Raw genomic sequence first — 19,162 nt, forward strand, 5'->3', positions numbered from 1 at the left:
GCTCTTATCACTGAGGCCCCAACTCTAAGAAAAAGATATTTGAAATATGTAAAATAAAAAGGACTGTGTCATACTGGTCCAATCCAGGGACAAACAAGTAACCCTGATGATGAGAAATGATATACATGCAAGGTCTTTGAATATGAGACAAGCTATCATGAGGTTTATTTTTTGGTACTAATAAACTTTGTCAATCATGTGTCATCCATCTATAAAAAAAAAAAAAAAAAAAAAAAAAAAAAAAAAAAATTATATGCATTCCATCCAGGATGCGGTTACAAAAAGGTCCCTATTCCAGTCTTAAAATTTAGTTGGTTATATTTTGCACTAAGCTCAAAAACCTCCAACTCCTCTTTCTTTGTATGACTCGGCCAGTTCAATATTTTTGTCTGAATTCACTTGTCTGTTCAGCATAAGTAGGAAAGGGACCTTCATCTTCAGTAGCCATAAAAACATCTATATCAGCTAACTGATATAACTGGTAACTTTTCAAGGATTTTTAAAAATGAAGTTATCATAAATTAAACTACAGAATATTCTTACTTCAGTTTACTCATAAACTTGCACTTTATGAATGTAATATAAAATTCAATAGAAGAATACAAAGGTTTTGCTACAAATGAACTAACTGTAAAGAAACTAATGTAATCTATAACTGTTTCATTCATCAAAATGATGCATTTACTGCACACCAGTATTTGGTTAACATTATTAAGGAGAGGAAAAATATCAAATTGAACAAAATGTATAATTATACAACTTGATAACTTGGTTACTTTCATCTTGAGTACATAATACTGAGCATGCAGAATCTGCCCAATTGTTGAGATAATTAGCACATTCAAACAAAACAGGAGGGTTATTGCATGATGCTTTGTCTTTTATAACATTCTATTGGTATGAAAACAGACATGATATACCATAGTGAATGATCTCTTAATTAAAAAAAAATAATGCTAATAAAAACTCATTCCACAAACAGATAAAACAGGGCAATCCCAAAAGTCTTTATCTAGCAAGCCATAGAATGTAATGAGTAATAAAATAACACTCAAGTTCAAACAAATGACCCTGTGCTCAACCCTCTGGTGGCACATTTGTAAATTGTTTGTAGGGATGAAGAAAAGACGTGGACGAGCACCAACAATCATGGTTTTACCCATCAAAAGGTGAGCATATACAGCATGAGGAAGAGCATTCATGCTATCTACAGTATTCTATCCCATCTTTCTTATCAGCTGAATAACCCTTTTAACTAATAGGCTTAGCTGGGCTGGATAATTCAGTAAAAAATACAGGCTTGCAAATACAACCATCAAAATGGGGTTGTGGTAAATAAGCTGACATGTGATTGTAAGAAACATGACTGATGTCACAAAGGGTACATATCACTCGTATAGATTTATTTATATACACATATATATGTATGCACCTTATATCTGTGGTGTTTTTCATATGCTGTAAGTGCTCTGTGAGGCAGGATGAACTTCAATATATTCTTTACAAACCTCATCCATGAGTTTAAAATGCAAAAATAAATGCAGCTAGCTTTGTTTTCAGAATCAGCACTGATCTACAGTCAAACTGGCTGCTATGGAAAGAGAGAGCAGAAATGGGAATGTGACACGAGATACAGATCATTGTTAGTGCTCAAAGTTATATACATAAAACCACTGTTCAGTTTAACCACATTTCAAGGAATCTGAGAAAAATGAGTGTATTATTACTGCAAATTCTTGGTCAATATATTATAGTATACACTGCAATGTTAAGAGTAAAGTACTGTTCTGCATCTCTTTCATGTCTCAAGCTAACATTATATGCCATTGATAGTTTTTTAAACATGTTTTTAACCTGCAGAGAGTAGGGCTATAAAGCATATTTATTTGGGGATATTGCTTTTACCAAAGATTTTTGCAAATGTAATACATCAGTAATGATTATGCAGCTTGCCTACACTTTGTGAGACACTTTAATTTCCTAGATTATTTTTTATGTTTAAGAATATTTAGGGGTTCTGTGATATAGAGGATAGTGCTTTGCAAAAACATTTCAAGTAACATCAGACACATTCAGCTTAAATTAATATATTAAATAAAATGGCCATGCAGATCACACCTCTTAGCAACTGCAATAATCATGTACTAGAAATCAAGAGTATTCCAAATATCAGCTAAAAAAGTACATAGTAACTCCAGAACAATACATTTGAAGATAGTACAAGACAGAAGACAATATCCTCCTGTAAAGGCCTCTAACACAACTGGAAGAAAAATTAAAAGTATGCGATTTGGAGGAAAAGTTGCTTGAGAGAGGGAGGAGGGAGGAGGGAAGAGGGAGGAGGGAAGAGGGAAGGAGGAGGAGGGAGGAGATAAGAGGGAAGAGGGAGGAGGGAGGAGGGAAGAGGGAGGAGGGAGGAGGGAGGAGGAGGGAGGAGGAGGGAGGAGGGGGGAAATATGAGAGAGAGAGAGAGAGAGAGAGAGAAAGAGAGAAAAAGAGAGTTGCTAAATGGATTTTATTTGTGGGGACTTTGGACTTCTTAGGTCTAGCACTCACTCAGATTTGTATTAGCCTGCAAAAACTGAAATCCATTAAAACAGCCATTTTCTTTCTCAATTGAAAATGCTCTTTTTGTATAAATGGTTTTAATGTTTGCAGGCAGTCAAGAGTGGTAAAAAGAGGTTCCTGACCTCAAAGTGTACATTTTTATGGTTTTCAAAGCAAAGAAAACCAAGCATCAGTCTCATTATGTTAAAAGAATAAGATAAGTTTCAAAAATACACCCAGTCCACTACTCCAAATCAAAGAATCAAATAATTAGAAAGATATCAATGTTCTTAAAATCAAGGGACGATGAGTCTTGAGCATGGATTGTGAGATGACTAAGAAAGATGAAAGGTTGTCTCTTAAAAAAATACCAACATATGTTCTATCACATACATTCTTCCTCTCTGATGTGGCAACAAGTGTTTACATTTTTTTTATTATCACATTTATCAACCCTATTTTCCAAATTTATAGGAATTCCTCGTTGGGAAAACTATCACACTATATAAGGAGGCACTTTTGACTTTTCAATATACATGTTTTGATTGTAATATTTATTACAATATCAAAGGCTCAACAATTTTTCAATGGTTCAATTCACTGGGTATAAAACTGTTTTTTCCATGTCTGAGATGGGGAACTTAAACAAAACAGAATATGCTGTTAATCTTTAACAATCATTCACATACAATTATGAAGGCAAGTCTGATAGGTATAATAAATAAGACATTTCCCAATTACAGTCTAAGGTTAAGAGAAATCATTCATACATACACACATGCTTGTGTTCATGAAAAATGAGGGAATGGTGTGTCCTTGTACATTTTATGAGTACATGATTCTTACCTAAGTAATAACATAAGCACTTTGTGTGTAAATACAGGGATGCATGAATTAGAAAATACTAATACATGAATTAGAATATACTAAAAGTAAAGGAAATGAAGTCAAAAAGCAAAAATTAAGGTCAATGTGTATTATATGAATGCCTTGATGAAGATCCCAACAATAACCAAAAGAAGTAAGCTCTGAGGAATGGAACAAAGCACTAGCATTACGTGCACCAACAAGACATCACAAATTGATTCGAGAACTTTTTAGTGCATTACAAATTGAAATAATGTTGGATGTTGTGATTCAGTATTTAAGAGAAGCTTTTGTGTATGATACCCTACATTGTGTTTAACCTACCTTGCAAAGCAGCCTGTAAAGCAATATATATTTTTTTTTGCATGAATTTACTACAAATTATTTGGAGCTCTCCTACCCAAGAATTAGAACATGATGGGTGTTCCAGGTTTTAAACAAGAAAAAGGTAAGAGGAAGGTTCCATAAAAGGGTGTACATTTACAGGGTGAGAAAACATTTTTATGACAATATAAAAACACATTCCCTTATAAAAGCAAGAGCAGTATTAGGAAAAAAGCTTGGAAATTCTGTAAGAGGAATCCCTCCACACATGAAATTGCATATTGGGCATTTGGATTATATTGCGCCAACACAAGCAGATATATTTAATAAAAAAAAAAAAAAAAAAAAAAAAAAAAAAAAAAAAAAAAAAAAAAAAAAAAGGCTACTTATTTCCACCTTTCTCTCTTTTATTATAAAAATTGGAAAAATAGGGAAGGATGGTGACTGCTTGAGAAAATGAAACAATTCTATATAATACACATGTAATAACAAATATGAGATTCACATATAGAAGTTACAAATTTAATCCGTATATACTAAAGTACTTAATACATCATGAGTACACTGTAATGAAATTATCTAAAAATGAACTGTGTAAAACAAACAAAGTTCATTTATGGACATACAAACAAAAATATTACCAAAAAAAGGTTGCTTAATGACTAAGATGTGAAAGACGCATTTGTGCCGATGTTTCTGTAATGAGATAACGCATTTCCCAAATCATATCATGAAACTTCATAAAAGGAACATTTTATGATATAATCATTAGTAATATAATTAAGATTGAGGGCATCTTGCTAGAATCCCATTATCACACAAGCAAAGTTAAGAGGAACTCATTACAAATAATTGCATAGTTACGAGCAGTAAGAAACAATAATAATCATAATAATTATATTAATTAATAATAATAAGTAATTATTGTAATAATAATAGTAAAATCATAATTTCATCCTTTGTAAGGAATGGTACATAGCTATTGCTCTGGTAACTTTTATCACAGTACGCCTTCCTCCACAGTGGCCCTGAAAATGCAGTTCAGTTTGTCCAAGGCTTTAACATTTAAAGCATGTACTCAAAAAGGGTTTTGGACTGGTTATGAAATCAATATGCTTCTTAGTTTATAACATACATTACATGTATATTTTCTCTATATTTGTGACCATTCCAATTTTTAAAATTCTCTTGCTATGGTTTCCTGTTAAAAAAATTCTGCAAACTATGGTACTAATTATTTGAATACCAAAATAACAAATGGACATTATTTACCCCTACATAAATGGAAGGACTAATTATCCTTTCATATGTAGGATAACATGTTAATTTTTAATACTACTTGGATCAAATAGACATTATGAGCACAAAAGGATATTTTTCCTTAAGGTCATAAATATTTCACTACAAACACACTAAATTTAAAAACAAATGCCAGAAAGTCACCAATGATATCCATTTTCACATATATCTTGGAGACAAAGAAATTATTCAATGAAAATATTTCCATTTTCAAAGACGTCAGAACAGAAAATCTATTAACTCCTCTCTAGAAGGGTCATAAACATGTTCTGAAACACAAAATGGTCAAGAGCACTGCTTGAAAATAAATACTGGAATGTCCTCAACTTTGGTCAATTTCCACAGTAGGTAATTAACAGTCATCACATGCCATCTCATGCTATAGATATAATGCAGCATCAGGTGTCAATGTCTGGTGATGCCAACAAGTGACGAAGGTTCACGACTTAGATCACAGTTCACGGGTGTCCACCAATTTCCTTAATCTCCTAAAATCTTACTTCCTCAGCTGTGTGAAGTACCATTTGTAAAATTGACCAACTGAGTCCTAGAGCCCCTGTGGGACAGTGTGCCGGCCTCAGGGTCGGAAAAGCTGACAGGATTAAATGTAGAAAGTCTCTGAGGAGATGTCCCTGAAACAAGAGTGGATCGCATGGGGGAGGTGGGCGTATTGGGAGAGCTCACTTGAGGGGTTGGATTTGATGTCTGACCTACGTACTGGCCATCAATAGCATTGCGGACCTGCAAGGAATTCACACCAGTAAGTCAAACAATAAATAATAAATCTAATAACTTAACACACCAAAACTACCATTTGAAACAACAAATTTTTCAGTTACAAATTTGAGCATGAAAAATCTAATACACAATTGACTGACCTCTTTAAGAGCCACCACTCCTATTAGACGTCCAATGGCAGTCACATAAGCATGGTTAATACCCAGCATAGAGAACATGGAGTGAACTCGAAGGAGTGAAGTTCTTTCAACAAGCTGGAATGGTGCTGGGTCAATGTGGCATCTTGTGAAGTCCACCTGAAAAGAGACAAACATGTTTGAAGTTCTTATCACATGTGTAAATAATATAATTCCAAGCATGTGCAGAAGTCAGTAATGATTTTAGAACTAAGCTACAATGTTTTAAAGTTTTAACTGCAGTGCTTTCTGTGTCTCTTTATATTTTTATTAAAAAACAACAGATATGAACTACAAAATCCATTCATCATAATCTTTTAATAAAATTATAGCCATACACAGCAAACAGGAAAAACACCATATTTATGCATCCTCAATGCTACCATTCTGAAATAACACTTAATAAAGCCCACACATCTATATCAAACATTCAAAAGAATCTTTTTAGCAGAGGATATAACTGACAAGTAAAGATCCAAATAATATATGCATATGCTGAGTATAATGCCTTTTATTTGTGTATTGGGCTCACCTCTTTCGACAATTCCACCAACTCCCAGACGGATCTCTCTTCCTCTGTCAGATCCAGAACAGGCTTTTTCTACAAGGAAACACATTATTTATATTAAACTCTAAACATCAGAGAGAAAATTAAGGTAGTACTATTATTGTCAATAATACTGATAATATTATTATTAATAATGTTAATGATAATAGTAATAATAAAGATGATTCATTTATTACACTAATAATAATAATAATAATAATAATACATAAAAACAGAAATAAGAACAAAAGACCAATTTTATAAAAAAGGAAAAGGAAGAGAAAATATCCAAAAGAACTAAATACAAAATACAAACCATTATTTGCTCCTTCTTCTTTGACTTGAAGAGCGAGATCTGAGAGAGTTTGAATTCCATTGAACTCGCGCTTTCCATTCTCATGCGCATCTTCTCAAAGGCACTGCGAAGCCTGGAAATATGGGGAAGCATTAGCAAGCATTGCAAGATTTCTAAGGGAGTTCAGAATTTTTAAGAGAGAGAGGGAGAAAAATATATATAGAGAGAATTACAGAAAATGCATCATAGTATCTACTTGATATTCACAAATCCTGTGAAAAAAATAAATTGAGGTGGCTTAAGATAATCAAGTAAAAACACCTATTCGACTGACATTCCCAATGAATATTTACAAATTCAAATAATTATTTACAAGTTCATATGCAAACTTTCTTTCCTTGCTTTTTAACAATCTCACTGCTAATGCACTAAAAATATCAAATGTGATAAAATAAGTGTATATATATACACATCCAAAAAAGTTCATGAAAGATTATGGGGTTACTCCTGAACAGATTCATACATAACAAACCAAAAGACTTATTGTCACTATATATTATACTGTTTAAATCCCAATACTGAATCCAAACACAATATTTTTTCGCTGCAGAATAAAGAACTGATATACTGATCTATAATGCAGTGATATATAAAATGGTGACTATGTGCCTGTACAGCTAATAACGGGTACTGATGAACTGAGAACAAATGCATGACTTTGTGCTTCTTCTTATTGTAAACTATGAAAATGATCAATGGGTTGAATTTCTGATTTTTCAAGTACACTGTCAAAACATGAAACCTGATAGGCAAGTGACAATGAAAGTGTAATCACAGTCGTAGATCCAGTAACCTTTCTTGATTAGTAATTGTTTAAATCTTTGAGTATGTAGATTTAAGGCCATCTTGACCTGAATCTCTGAATAAAACTATAATGAATCTACTTTACAGATTTCAAAGATTAACCTGTTTTAAAAATAACTCTTAATAATTTTCTCAACTACAAGTTTTACACATGCAAAAACTTCCCAACAACTGACGATTCGTTTCCACTACAGCTTACCTCGAGGATTCATAACCCAATGAAGACAGGAAAATTCTTGATACAGCACCCTTTGACATTAATTTACAATTTTGCAAGTGTCGAGAACATTCAGCTAAATGACAGGTGAATATGTTATGAAAATGTGCTTCTATGCATAACGTGATATGCACATCTCAGGAACTGTGCTGGTGTCAAATACAGAGTACGCACAGAAAACTAATCTAAGACTAAATTAATGTATGAGTTATGTTTTCAACTATTGAAAATAGGTTCCTCTTCTTGATGAGATCTATGAATTTAGAAAGAGTGCTTTTCTCAAGAACCTTTTTTTCTCATGAAGCTATTCTTGTCTTAGCCTCCATCACGGAGGGATTCTCTAAACCAACGCATATGAAACTTACATAGGTTCACTTTTTGTGGTCCAAGGTACAAAATCAACAGACATGCACCAAAACAAAATTCTTGTAGTGGTGGAAAAGTAATGTTCCTGGTGTGGCATAACTTGTTGTGAAGTTGAGAAGAGTATTAAAAGATCCCGACCTTTCAACGCGCCCGTGTACCATACCTTACCTAACTTTACACCTTCTTCTGCGATTTATATGCCTCCCCTTTGCATCTCTTAGGAAGCATATAAAAGACAAACCTTCATCAAATATTATCTTAAAATGCAGTCAAGAACTGTTTTTTTTTTTGTTTTTTGTTTTTTTGCCTGATATCATTTGCATTACATATTGTTGAAAAAACAAACAAACTTATCTACCTAGTTACACAGTTCATGCAATAAAAAAAGTTATTTAACTAAGTAATCAAAATTAGAAAAAACAAACAACCAATAATGTAAATAAAAACTCACTAACATCTACAATCTAGAAAACAAGAAAAAAATATTCAAGGGAATTGTAAGTATACTTTACCGAGCATCTGAGATCTTCCTCAGACATAACTCTGTCTCCTCTTCATCTCTTAGTAAGCGTATGAGGAACAAATAATCAACAAATTATGCCATACATCAACACTCGTAAATTCTTCTTAAAAAAACACATTACATAAATACCAAAAATTCCTCAAATATCTTCCAGTTCTCTGAAAAAGTCTGATAATATGCGCAAACATGTATACATTTACTAGTATACTCGAGTCATGGATAAAGTTATGTACACATGATCATCTACAGTCTACAAAATTCAATACTTTACCTAGCATCAGAGCTCATTCCTCCTTCAACCTCACTCTCCTCATCCCTTTAGTGTGCATTCGGGAAATAAATCTTTATATATTCATAAAAGTTGTAAGGCTATCTGATGCTAAAACTGAATTACTGATTTCTTATAACAAATTGCTTTGTTTGAGGAAGAGACTTATATATATGCCTTTCATTTTACAATATAATCCATCCTTGTATCTATATCTGTTTCTTTAAAAGACTAGAGCATATATGAAACACATGTCAACTATACTGAGAACAGATGTTCCAAAGAGGATAATACATAAGCTGTAATATTTCTGACTAATAATCCTTCTGAAGGAAAACATATACGAGATTTTCATGCTCATTTTGCCCATTTTTCATGCTCATTTTGCTCATTTACAAAAGTAATTAAAAAACATCTGAGATGTCATAGAATAAGCATAACTATTTACAAGACTGACCCTAGAAAAAAGAAAAAAAGAAAATAAAATATTCCAAGCAAGAATAATATCTAATTTCATCAACAGAATCAATTAATACAGAATCATTTTCATAATGTCCTGATGTATCTCACTGAATGCAAAAAGAACAATTATAAACACTGCAAAATACACCTTGAAGCAAAAACCTGACAGAGCTTCACTGTTCCTGATATACAATTACTGTATTCCAAGCAGAAATACAGGACTTGACATATAGACAGGAACTCTTAGCTTTTATTTTAACACTCTTTTATACACAACTGTGTTATCTTTTGCATCATTTATCAGTATGATTTAGTTCTTTTCCTTTTATACCACCCCTTTTCCGATCAAGTTCTAAAGATATTTTTCCAGTTAATTTTTCCTTCCATCCATGAAGTGTCTGATAAAGTGAAAGATATTCAACAGACCTAGCCCTGTGCAGTGAAATAACACTAGTTACACCAAAAGCAGAAAGAAATGAAATACATCAATCAACACAACACAGAAAGCTTAACCACTAAACATACCCATAGATCTACAGGCAACCACAGTAAAAAAAAATATAAAAACATAAAAATGCCAACAATAGTAATAAAGACTGATAACAGAAACCAGACTCACTTTGTATCTCCTGCAGTGATGGTCTGGTACGGAGTTTCTGGTGGTGAGGCAATGGGTGTTGTTGCGCTGCCCAAACTGAAGGAGTTTCGTCTTTTCAGGATGCCCTTCTTCGGAGATTCTGTCTTTGCAACCTTGCTGTCTGATGTATCCTGTTTAGGGAAACAGGATTAGAAGCATTTTGAAAAGTACTGACTGATGATATCAATAATAGCTTTAATGCTAGTAAGATTAGTCAAAAGCAATAGGAAAAAAAGGTTATCGTTAGAAAGTAAAAATAATGCTTGTGATTCACTAGCAGAGCATACTTGAATACTACAGACTATTTCCAAAACTTGCTTATCTCCTTTCAAGACATCAATTCTTACCCAATGTCCTTTTCTGAGACTGATAATAAGCCACAATAAATTTGAGAAAATACACCAGTAATTAGATTTCCCATAAATACCATAACATTACCAAACCCAATAAAACAAAAAATAAGAAACAAAAGTGCCCAAAATTAGCTTTAAGCAGGAGACTTACCTCAGTGCTGACTGCTCTGAAACTTGCTGAATCCAGTGAGTTTGATCTCTTCAGAGTGGCTCTTCTGCGCAGCTCCTTCACTGGGTCCTTCTCGCCATTCTCCTTCTTGCGGTAGGATGCACTGCGCAACTTGTTGCCTGTGTCCTTGAGGAGGTCAAAGGTGGAACGCTTCTTGACTGGCTTTCCTGTGCTATCTTCAGCAGCATCTCCTTTGCCGTCGCCTTCTGATTCCCCTCCAGTAATTACACCATCCACCTGCACGATGTTAGTATAGATGATGTATGAGGAGTACTAATTTCTGTACAATAAATCTCCTTATCTACAAATAGATTACCAGAACAATAACATGCAAATCTCCTGGAGACATATTCATAAGCCTTTCAGTTGCTGACAATCAATTACTGTTAAATCAGTCTAAAACAATCCTGTGATGTTACGTTCTACAACACCTTAATTACCACAATACTAATGACAGCAACAATTACTGACTAATGCTGGAAATGATGATGTCTCCCCTCAACAAACCTTGCTTACTGAAAATCGTGATGATTTGCGGGTAAGTGGAGACTTTGACGGGAAAAGATCCTTCAGGCGATTAACAGCTGGAGAGCCAGGTGGTGTGGCTGAGTCGGAATCGTGCCTGGATTATCAGATAAAAAATAGTGTAAGTTACTTTTCAACTGTTATAAAATATGCAAATCAAATTTCAGTTGCTGTAAAATACGTAAATCAAATTTCAATAGATATGTGAGAAGTAATACTCTAAGATGGGATTTGACATGGTCTGAATAGTTTATACAAGAGCTTCTAAGGAAGGAGAAAAGTTATAAAGAAATTCAAATCAAAACCCTATTCAACCTAACTAATTGTTTAAAATCCTGGTGATAAGTTCACCCCCTGATTACTTATGACAAGCTCAGTTAGCCAGAACTACAAAGGTAATGAGCTCAGTTCCAAAGGCCTGAAAATGCAGACATTTAAAATGTCATGCTCTCACATTCACTAAACAGGGGCAGCATAAATTGTACTAAGGAAGAAATCTATCTACATAATGCTTTTTGATGTCTTCAATCTGTATTTCTATAAATGACTTTAAAAAAGTTATCTCTAACTTGTGATCTAAGCTCTAGGAGACTCAAGAGGTTAGCAAGAAGTTAAGCTCAATCGCAATTTCAATAAACGCAATATCATTTCTCCTCAAGGTAAAAATTGACTGCACAGCAACTTCATGAAATCCTAGAGCTTCTGTGTATTTATGGCAAATCTGAAGAAGCAAAGGCCCAAAAAAAAAGAGGAATCTTTGCTTAGCTAGCTTCAACTGCTGTCTCCCCCAAAAGCAAATTTGGTTAAAAATTTTGAGCAAGTAATTCATCACTATTGCTACCTTCGGACTGGTTTACTTCCTGACCTAAGGGAAAATTAAGAGACCATGCAAAAAACACACACAAACCAGTACAAAGGGGCATATTATTACCAAATCTCATTCTCACTGGTAACATGCCACACATAGCTGGAGCATTATATAAAGGAAGCTAAATATGACACAAATCAATGATATAATTATTGGTAAAAGAGTTTTTAAAATTTTATGTCATGTCATTGCTAGACTAATGTAAGCCTGCTAAATATATAGCAAACTTTGCCAAGTAAGAATAGGTTATTTTCTTTGCATCTATCACATTTTATGAATCTACAAAATGGCAATAGCAATTAATGTGAGTGTTACATTTCTTTTTTCCAATTCTCATATTTTATAGTACTCAATATTCAAAAATATGAATGTTACAACTTACAAACAGCTTCCCCTCTTAAACACAAAGAGAACCCAAAATACCACTGCAAGATTTGTGGTCATAAAACCCTTCTTTATGAACCTCCTTTGTAACCCATCCTTACTTTCTTTAATAGTATGTGTTCTTATCTCTGAAGGTAACGAAAGGCTCGCAACTACAGCAAACTGGCTCTTCTCTTTGCGTGAAAATTTGTCCACCCTCTTATAGCAGACTATAGCATGGAGGTTATCAAATGAGATTTATTGTACACACAATTCACAGAAAACTTTTAATATGAAAAAGCACTATTCTCCATTATGAAGAGACTCAGCAGATCATTACTCGCAGGAATGAGAATGACAAATTACACCAGGCCAGTGTAAAAATATGATGTTTTGATTCCACAGTCTTTATCAGAAATATCTTATACATTTCTGACAGATTTGTACCACTAAGACCTCAAATAATCCACCTGAGCCAGTGGAATCAGTCATTCTCATCTCTCTCTGAACTATTGGTGCAACCTCCTCTGTTCAGATCTTTCCTCTTCAACACATTTGATGCAGAACACTTAAAGTAGAGACACATTTAGTAAGGAGAGTACAGCACACATTCATATGGAAAACAGTTTTGCATTAGGAGAAAACATGGCAAGACAACAAGTGTGACCTGAAACACTTCATCCACTTCAAAGGAAAGTTATCAGAGACACAAATAAAAATTAGAGCAAGTATTAAAACAAGGAAAAAAAAAATCAGCAAGTATGTAAGAAACACAGAGAAAAACGGTACAGAAGTACTGAAGAAATGCAGGTGTTTTAGCTGTAAAGGAGAAAAGACATGTATATAACGGACACAGATAATTAGTTTAAGTTATATTACGCCAAGGATAATACAATGTACAATGACAACCAGGACAATCAGTCTTGATGCACAATGTGTTAGTTATGAGAAAATTTATGTACACACAGTTAGAGGGGATGCAAAACAGGCAAGCAAAAAAATGAAGAAAAAAAGAAAGAAAATGCATAGCCAAAAGCATGCAGCAAAAGTTAAGCCAAGATGACAAACAACAACATCACAGAGAGGACTTGAGTGAAGCCTTTGTTTTGTTTTGTTATCAGTTCCTCCAAATGGAGAGAAACTGATTCAAACTTGATTTATTTTGAAGGTTGAAGTTGGTCATCACAAAGAAATCATTCAGCAGTAATTACTTTGAGCGTGTGGATGCAGGTGACCCCGGCGGGGAGGTGGAGGAATCGTCGCTGTCGCTGCAGAGGCAAAAATACAAATAAAATCTCTCGAACAAGTTAAAGTAACAGAGTATAACTGATGCTTGTTATAAGAACTACCATGAGGGTATGGTCTAAGGTGACATAAGGATCCTTAGCTTGGTAATCTTTTCATAATCTTCAGGCAGAAGAATGACTCAATAGGCATGCCAGATACTTCAATATATGAAAAAAAAGAAAAAAAAAAAAAGAAGAAGTAAATATTGAAGATTACCAAGGAAGGGTGCAAATGCAGATGGCCAATTAAACAAAATTAATGCATTTCAGACTATCATACCTCAGTCACATTCACATCACATGTCATACAAAGGAATAGGACTAATATACACGTTTTCTCTCGGAAAAGAAAATTATACTAAGTGATAATTTTAAACCAAAATGAACACACATATAACATAATAAATTCAGAAGAAATTAGGAATAAATCACTGTCATAGATATTCTTAAAATTTTGAAAACATTATTGAATAAAATAATCCAAAACAATAAAAATCAGATAGACAGCGGAGTACTGGTATTATGTGACTCAATCTTACAAATTCCAATTCTTTTGCGTTAAACGTTTCTTTTAAATACAGAATTTAAATCATTTCAGCAAAAAAAAAAAAGGTCAAGATATTTGAAAATGCCTCTTCATTTCAGAAAAGGGGATTTTTCCATTATGAACTAACATGTCAAAACAGGGTCATGCCACTTCTATCAGCCATCCACAGTTGGGTGCTGATGCCAAGTGCTGTATTTACATAAATCTGTGCATATATATACATACATATATATATGTATGTATGTATGTATGTATGTATGTATGTATGTATGTATGTATGTATGTATGTATGTATGTATGTATGTGTGTGTGTGTGTGTGTGTGTGTGTGTGTGTGTGTGTGTGTGTGTGTGTGTGTGTGTGTGTGTGTGTGTGTGTATGCACATGTATATATGTACATTTATTCATATATATATATATGCATATATAAATATACATATATAAATATACATATACATATACACATACATAATGTGTGTGTGTATGTGTGTGTGTGAGTGTGTGAGTGTGTGTGTGTGTGTGTGTGTGTGTGTGTGTGTGTGTGTGTGTGTGTGTGTGTGTGTGTGTGTGTGTGTGTGTGTGTGTGTGTGTGTGTGAGTGTGTGAGTGTGTGTGTGTGTGCGTGTGTGTGCGTGTGTGTGTGTGCGTGTGTGTGTGTGCGTGTGTGTGTGCGTGTGTGTGCGTGTGTGTGTGCGTGTGTGTGCGTGTGTGTGCGTGTGTGTGTGTGCGTGTGTGTGTGTGTGTGTGTGCATGTGTGTGTGTGCGTGTGTGTGTATGCTTGTGTGTGTGCTTGTGTGTGTATGTGTGTGTGTATGTGTGTGTGTGTATGTGTGTGTGTATGTGTGTGTGTGTGTGTGTGTGTGTGTGTGTGTGTGTGTGTGTGTGTGTGTGTGTGTGTGTGTGTGTGTGTGTGTGTGTGTGTGTGTGTGTGTATGTGTGTATGTGTGTGTGTGTATGTGTATATGTATAGATATATATGTACATATATAAATACGTATAACTACACTGTATGTATGTATATATATTTATATAAATATATATGTTTATATATGTATATTTATATACATACATATATATATATATATATATATATATATATATATATATATATATGTATATGTATATATATGTAAATATATACATTTGTGTATATATATACATATATGTATATATATATATATATATATATATATATGTATATATATATATATATATATATATATATATATGTAGAGATATATATGTACATATATAAATACATATAACTATATATGTATGTATATCTATATATATCTGTATATATCTGTATACATGTATATTAAATATATATATATATATATATATATATATATATATATATATATATATATATATATATATATATATATATATATATATTAGGAAACATATAGACAGAGAGACATACAAAAAATAGATGAAAAGACACAGGTTGACAGCAGCTGAAAATTAGGGATATAGACAATCAGACACACTAACAGACACGTACGCACATGAGCACACACGATCACGCACACATACATGCACACGCACACACTCCCACGCCCACACACAAACGCATACACACACGCACACAAAAAAAAAAAAAGACACCTTGCATTCAAAAAATAACATAACGCTAAGATAAGGTGTTGAAATGAACATGAAATCTATCAGTTCCTTGTCTTCGTAGGACAATGAAACTAGAAGCTGCCAAAAGTCTCATATATTGGAGTGTCCTTGCTTTGCTACTACTGATCACGCTACCACAAGTGTGTTTCTTTAAGCGTGTGTGGCTGGTAATCGAGAACAGAATCATGTTGCTAATTACTAATTAACTACAAAATTAATTATCGATATGTAAGGATTCTATGCATCTGCAACCTCTTGTTAGGGTTTCCTTAAAAAAAGGGACACAGGAGTTACACATCTCCTAGTGTTTTGCAGGAGGCTAATGGGGCAAGTGTATCACTAAAAGTAATAAAACACAAAACAATCTATTCAAAGACTGAAACTAAATATTTATAGGTGACTTGGATACATATGCATTATTAACTTAAATGAAAGTATACTATATCTTCAAATAGCTTGATTTTGTTATGAATATAAAATATAATGAATCGACTATATCAAAAGAAGAGTTTTAATGCATGATGGGTTATCTTAGTGTGGTCTCTCATGTCTGAATTCCTATCACTGACAAATAAAACATGTAAGTACTGCTAATATTGCAGATTGCTATTATTAAGTGTTTTGTGTTGTTTTGTTGCAAAGCAGTAAGCAGATGTTAATGTTAGTATAATTCATGTTAATTGCATTATTAGGAAACTGTACATATGCAAGACATTAATATTAATTGATATAAATAAAAATATCAATACACAAAGTGAACTGTATTATGTACATAACATTGTTGCCACATGCGTATCTGTGTGTATGAGTATATGTGCAGTAGTTTGTGTATATGGTCATCTCCATAAACATCTGTGTACATGAAAAATATTAATACATGTTTGTGTATGTGAACAGGACAGAACAGGAACTGTGGTAACTCCGACCTCCAATCCTGACATTGTCCACTTTCTAAAAAATTTACCTGACAGCACCTTACATAAAGAAGTTATGATTAAGTTTTCCCCCTTGCACACTTCATCTTCCAAACTTAAATAACGGAAATGGTAGAAAAAAAAAATTTTGCTCCTTGTAACATTGGGTTTCAAGACATATGATGACTTTCTCCTTATGTCTCAGAAAAAAAGAAAAGAAAGAGAGGAAGAAAAGGAGACAAGTTAAATATAAATGAGAAAAACATGGAGGAAAATCTGAATAACCATGTATAAAAAACAGTCATCTCACAAAGACAGGATGAACTCATACTCAAATTCAAAAAAGAAGTGTGCAAGATAAAGTTTGGTACTAAAATGACCCGCTGAAAGAGAAAAAGTATAACAAACAAATGAATTTAAAGAAACTGCATAACCTTCAGTTTAAGTAATGAAAATTCAAATATGTATAAATAAAAAATCAGCATAAAAAAGGACCCAAAGTTGATATCTTTCGAAAAGTAAATTCAATGCATGCTGTGTGGGCTACATACCTGGATGGGCTTTCCTGGCGGCTTCTGGACCTTGAACGTGACCTGAATAGCAATAAAAAAAGAGAAAAATTAAAAGCATGAACTGTGTGCTTTACCCGTAAATGAAGAGGAATATAAATTATCAGAAAGAATAAGGAGCAAAGAAAAGAGGCCAAAAGGGTGAATAATAAGAGTTAAACAGATACATGATACCTGGAGATGATATCCTTTTACAATAATGTGTAATATATATATATATATATATATATATATATATATATATATATATATATATATATATATATATATATATATATATATATATATATATTTATATACATATATGTATACACACACACACACACACACACACATATATGTATATGTAAATATGTATACATGTATACATGTATGTGTGTATATATATATATATATATATATATATATATATATATATATATATATATATATATATATATACATATATATATATATATATATATATATATATATATATACATATATATATATATATATATATATATATATATATATATATATATATATATATATACACATATACACACACACACACACACACATATATATGTATATGTAAATATGTATACATGTATGTGTGTGTATATATATATATATATATATATATATATATATATATATATATATATATATACACACACACACACACACACACACACATACATACACACACACACACACACACACACACACACACACACACACACACACACACACACACACACACACACACACACTCACATATATGTATATGTGTATATGTGTATATGTATATATGTATATATGTATACATGTATACATGTATATATGTATACATGTATACATGTATACATGTATACATGTGTATATATATATATATATATAAACACACACACACACACACACATATATATAAATATATAAATATATAAATATATAAATATATAAACGTATAAATTTTTTTTTTTTTTTTTTTTTGTACTCAATTTTTTTTTCAAAAATCTTAGCGAAGCTGAATTGTAATATGAAGATGTTATAAAAACAAATCTTCCAAAGGCCTTATCTACAGCTAAAGCCAAAACATTGTTACATATGAATCTATGTTTCTTTCAAATAAATATATAAATGATAAGCAAATAATCATCATACTTATAACAGATAACAAAATAAAAAACTCGAAAGTTAGAAAATCCATCAACATTACACACATCGATGGACGTTCCTTTCTCAACTTTACCTGGAACCCGATCTAGAACGTGAAAAGGATCTACTCAAAGATCTTGAGAATCTGTGCATGAGACTTGGCGTAGTCACTGGCTCATCATCACCATACTCGTTGATCTCATCCTCGTATCGGATGCGGCTCTGCTTAGGTCCTCCAGCCGCATCCTCCTCCTCCCACTTTTGCCTAAAAATGGTGTGGCGGAAATCATAAAATCAATTGTAGAGGGAGGGAGGGATGGAAGGAGAGAGAGGGAGAAAGGAGGGAAGATAAAAAGAGGAAGGAAGGGAGAGAGGGAGGCAAATGGAAGGAAGGGAGGGAGGGAGGGAAAGAGGAAAGGAGGGAGGGTGTGAGGGAGAGATGAAGAGAGGGAGGAAGCATGGAGGGGAGAGGGGACAGAAGGGAGGGTGAAAGAGATAATGAAAGGGTAATAGGAACTGTTCAAAAGTTAGAGAAATAGATTTAGGTTTATAGCAGTTGTATTCATGTGTCTGTGAATTATTTTTTGTGAGTTACTGTGCATGTTTTTGAGTGTAGTTTAACATTAAAAAAAATAAAAAAATTACAGGATTACTAAACTTTGTATTAA

General features: G+C 33.0%; 1 protein-coding gene across 5 annotated transcripts in view; it reads right to left on the bottom strand.

Moving 5' to 3' along the window:
• Positions 1–534: 534 nt before the first annotated feature.
• Positions 535–19,162, bottom strand: part of LOC125037817 (chloride channel protein 2-like) — a 79,459-nt gene continuing 60,831 nt past the window's right edge. For 2 of the 5 annotated variants that reach the window (XM_047631056.1, XM_047631052.1), the window contains 10 exons: positions 18,589–18,759; positions 17,334–17,375; positions 13,620–13,676; positions 11,160–11,274; positions 10,635–10,889; positions 10,113–10,261; positions 6,815–6,926; positions 6,484–6,552; positions 5,916–6,071; positions 535–5,778 (listed from right to left, as the gene is read on the bottom strand). In XM_047631056.1, the coding sequence (XP_047487012.1) occupies positions 5,542–5,778; positions 5,916–6,071; positions 6,484–6,552; positions 6,815–6,926; positions 10,113–10,261; positions 10,635–10,889; positions 11,160–11,274; positions 13,620–13,676; positions 17,334–17,375; positions 18,589–18,759 (1,363 nt within the window). In that variant the 3' untranslated portion in view covers positions 535–5,541. The remainder of the gene's footprint in view (positions 5,779–5,915; positions 6,072–6,483; positions 6,553–6,814; positions 6,927–10,112; positions 10,262–10,634; positions 10,890–11,159; positions 11,275–13,619; positions 13,677–17,333; positions 17,376–18,588; positions 18,760–19,162) is intronic. The other 3 variants (XM_047631053.1, XM_047631054.1, XM_047631055.1) reach the window with 3 other exon arrangements.

This window comes from Penaeus chinensis, chromosome 24 (assembly GCF_019202785.1).
Source record: "Penaeus chinensis breed Huanghai No. 1 chromosome 24, ASM1920278v2, whole genome shotgun sequence".
Taxonomy (NCBI): Eukaryota; Metazoa; Arthropoda; class Malacostraca; order Decapoda; family Penaeidae; genus Penaeus; species Penaeus chinensis.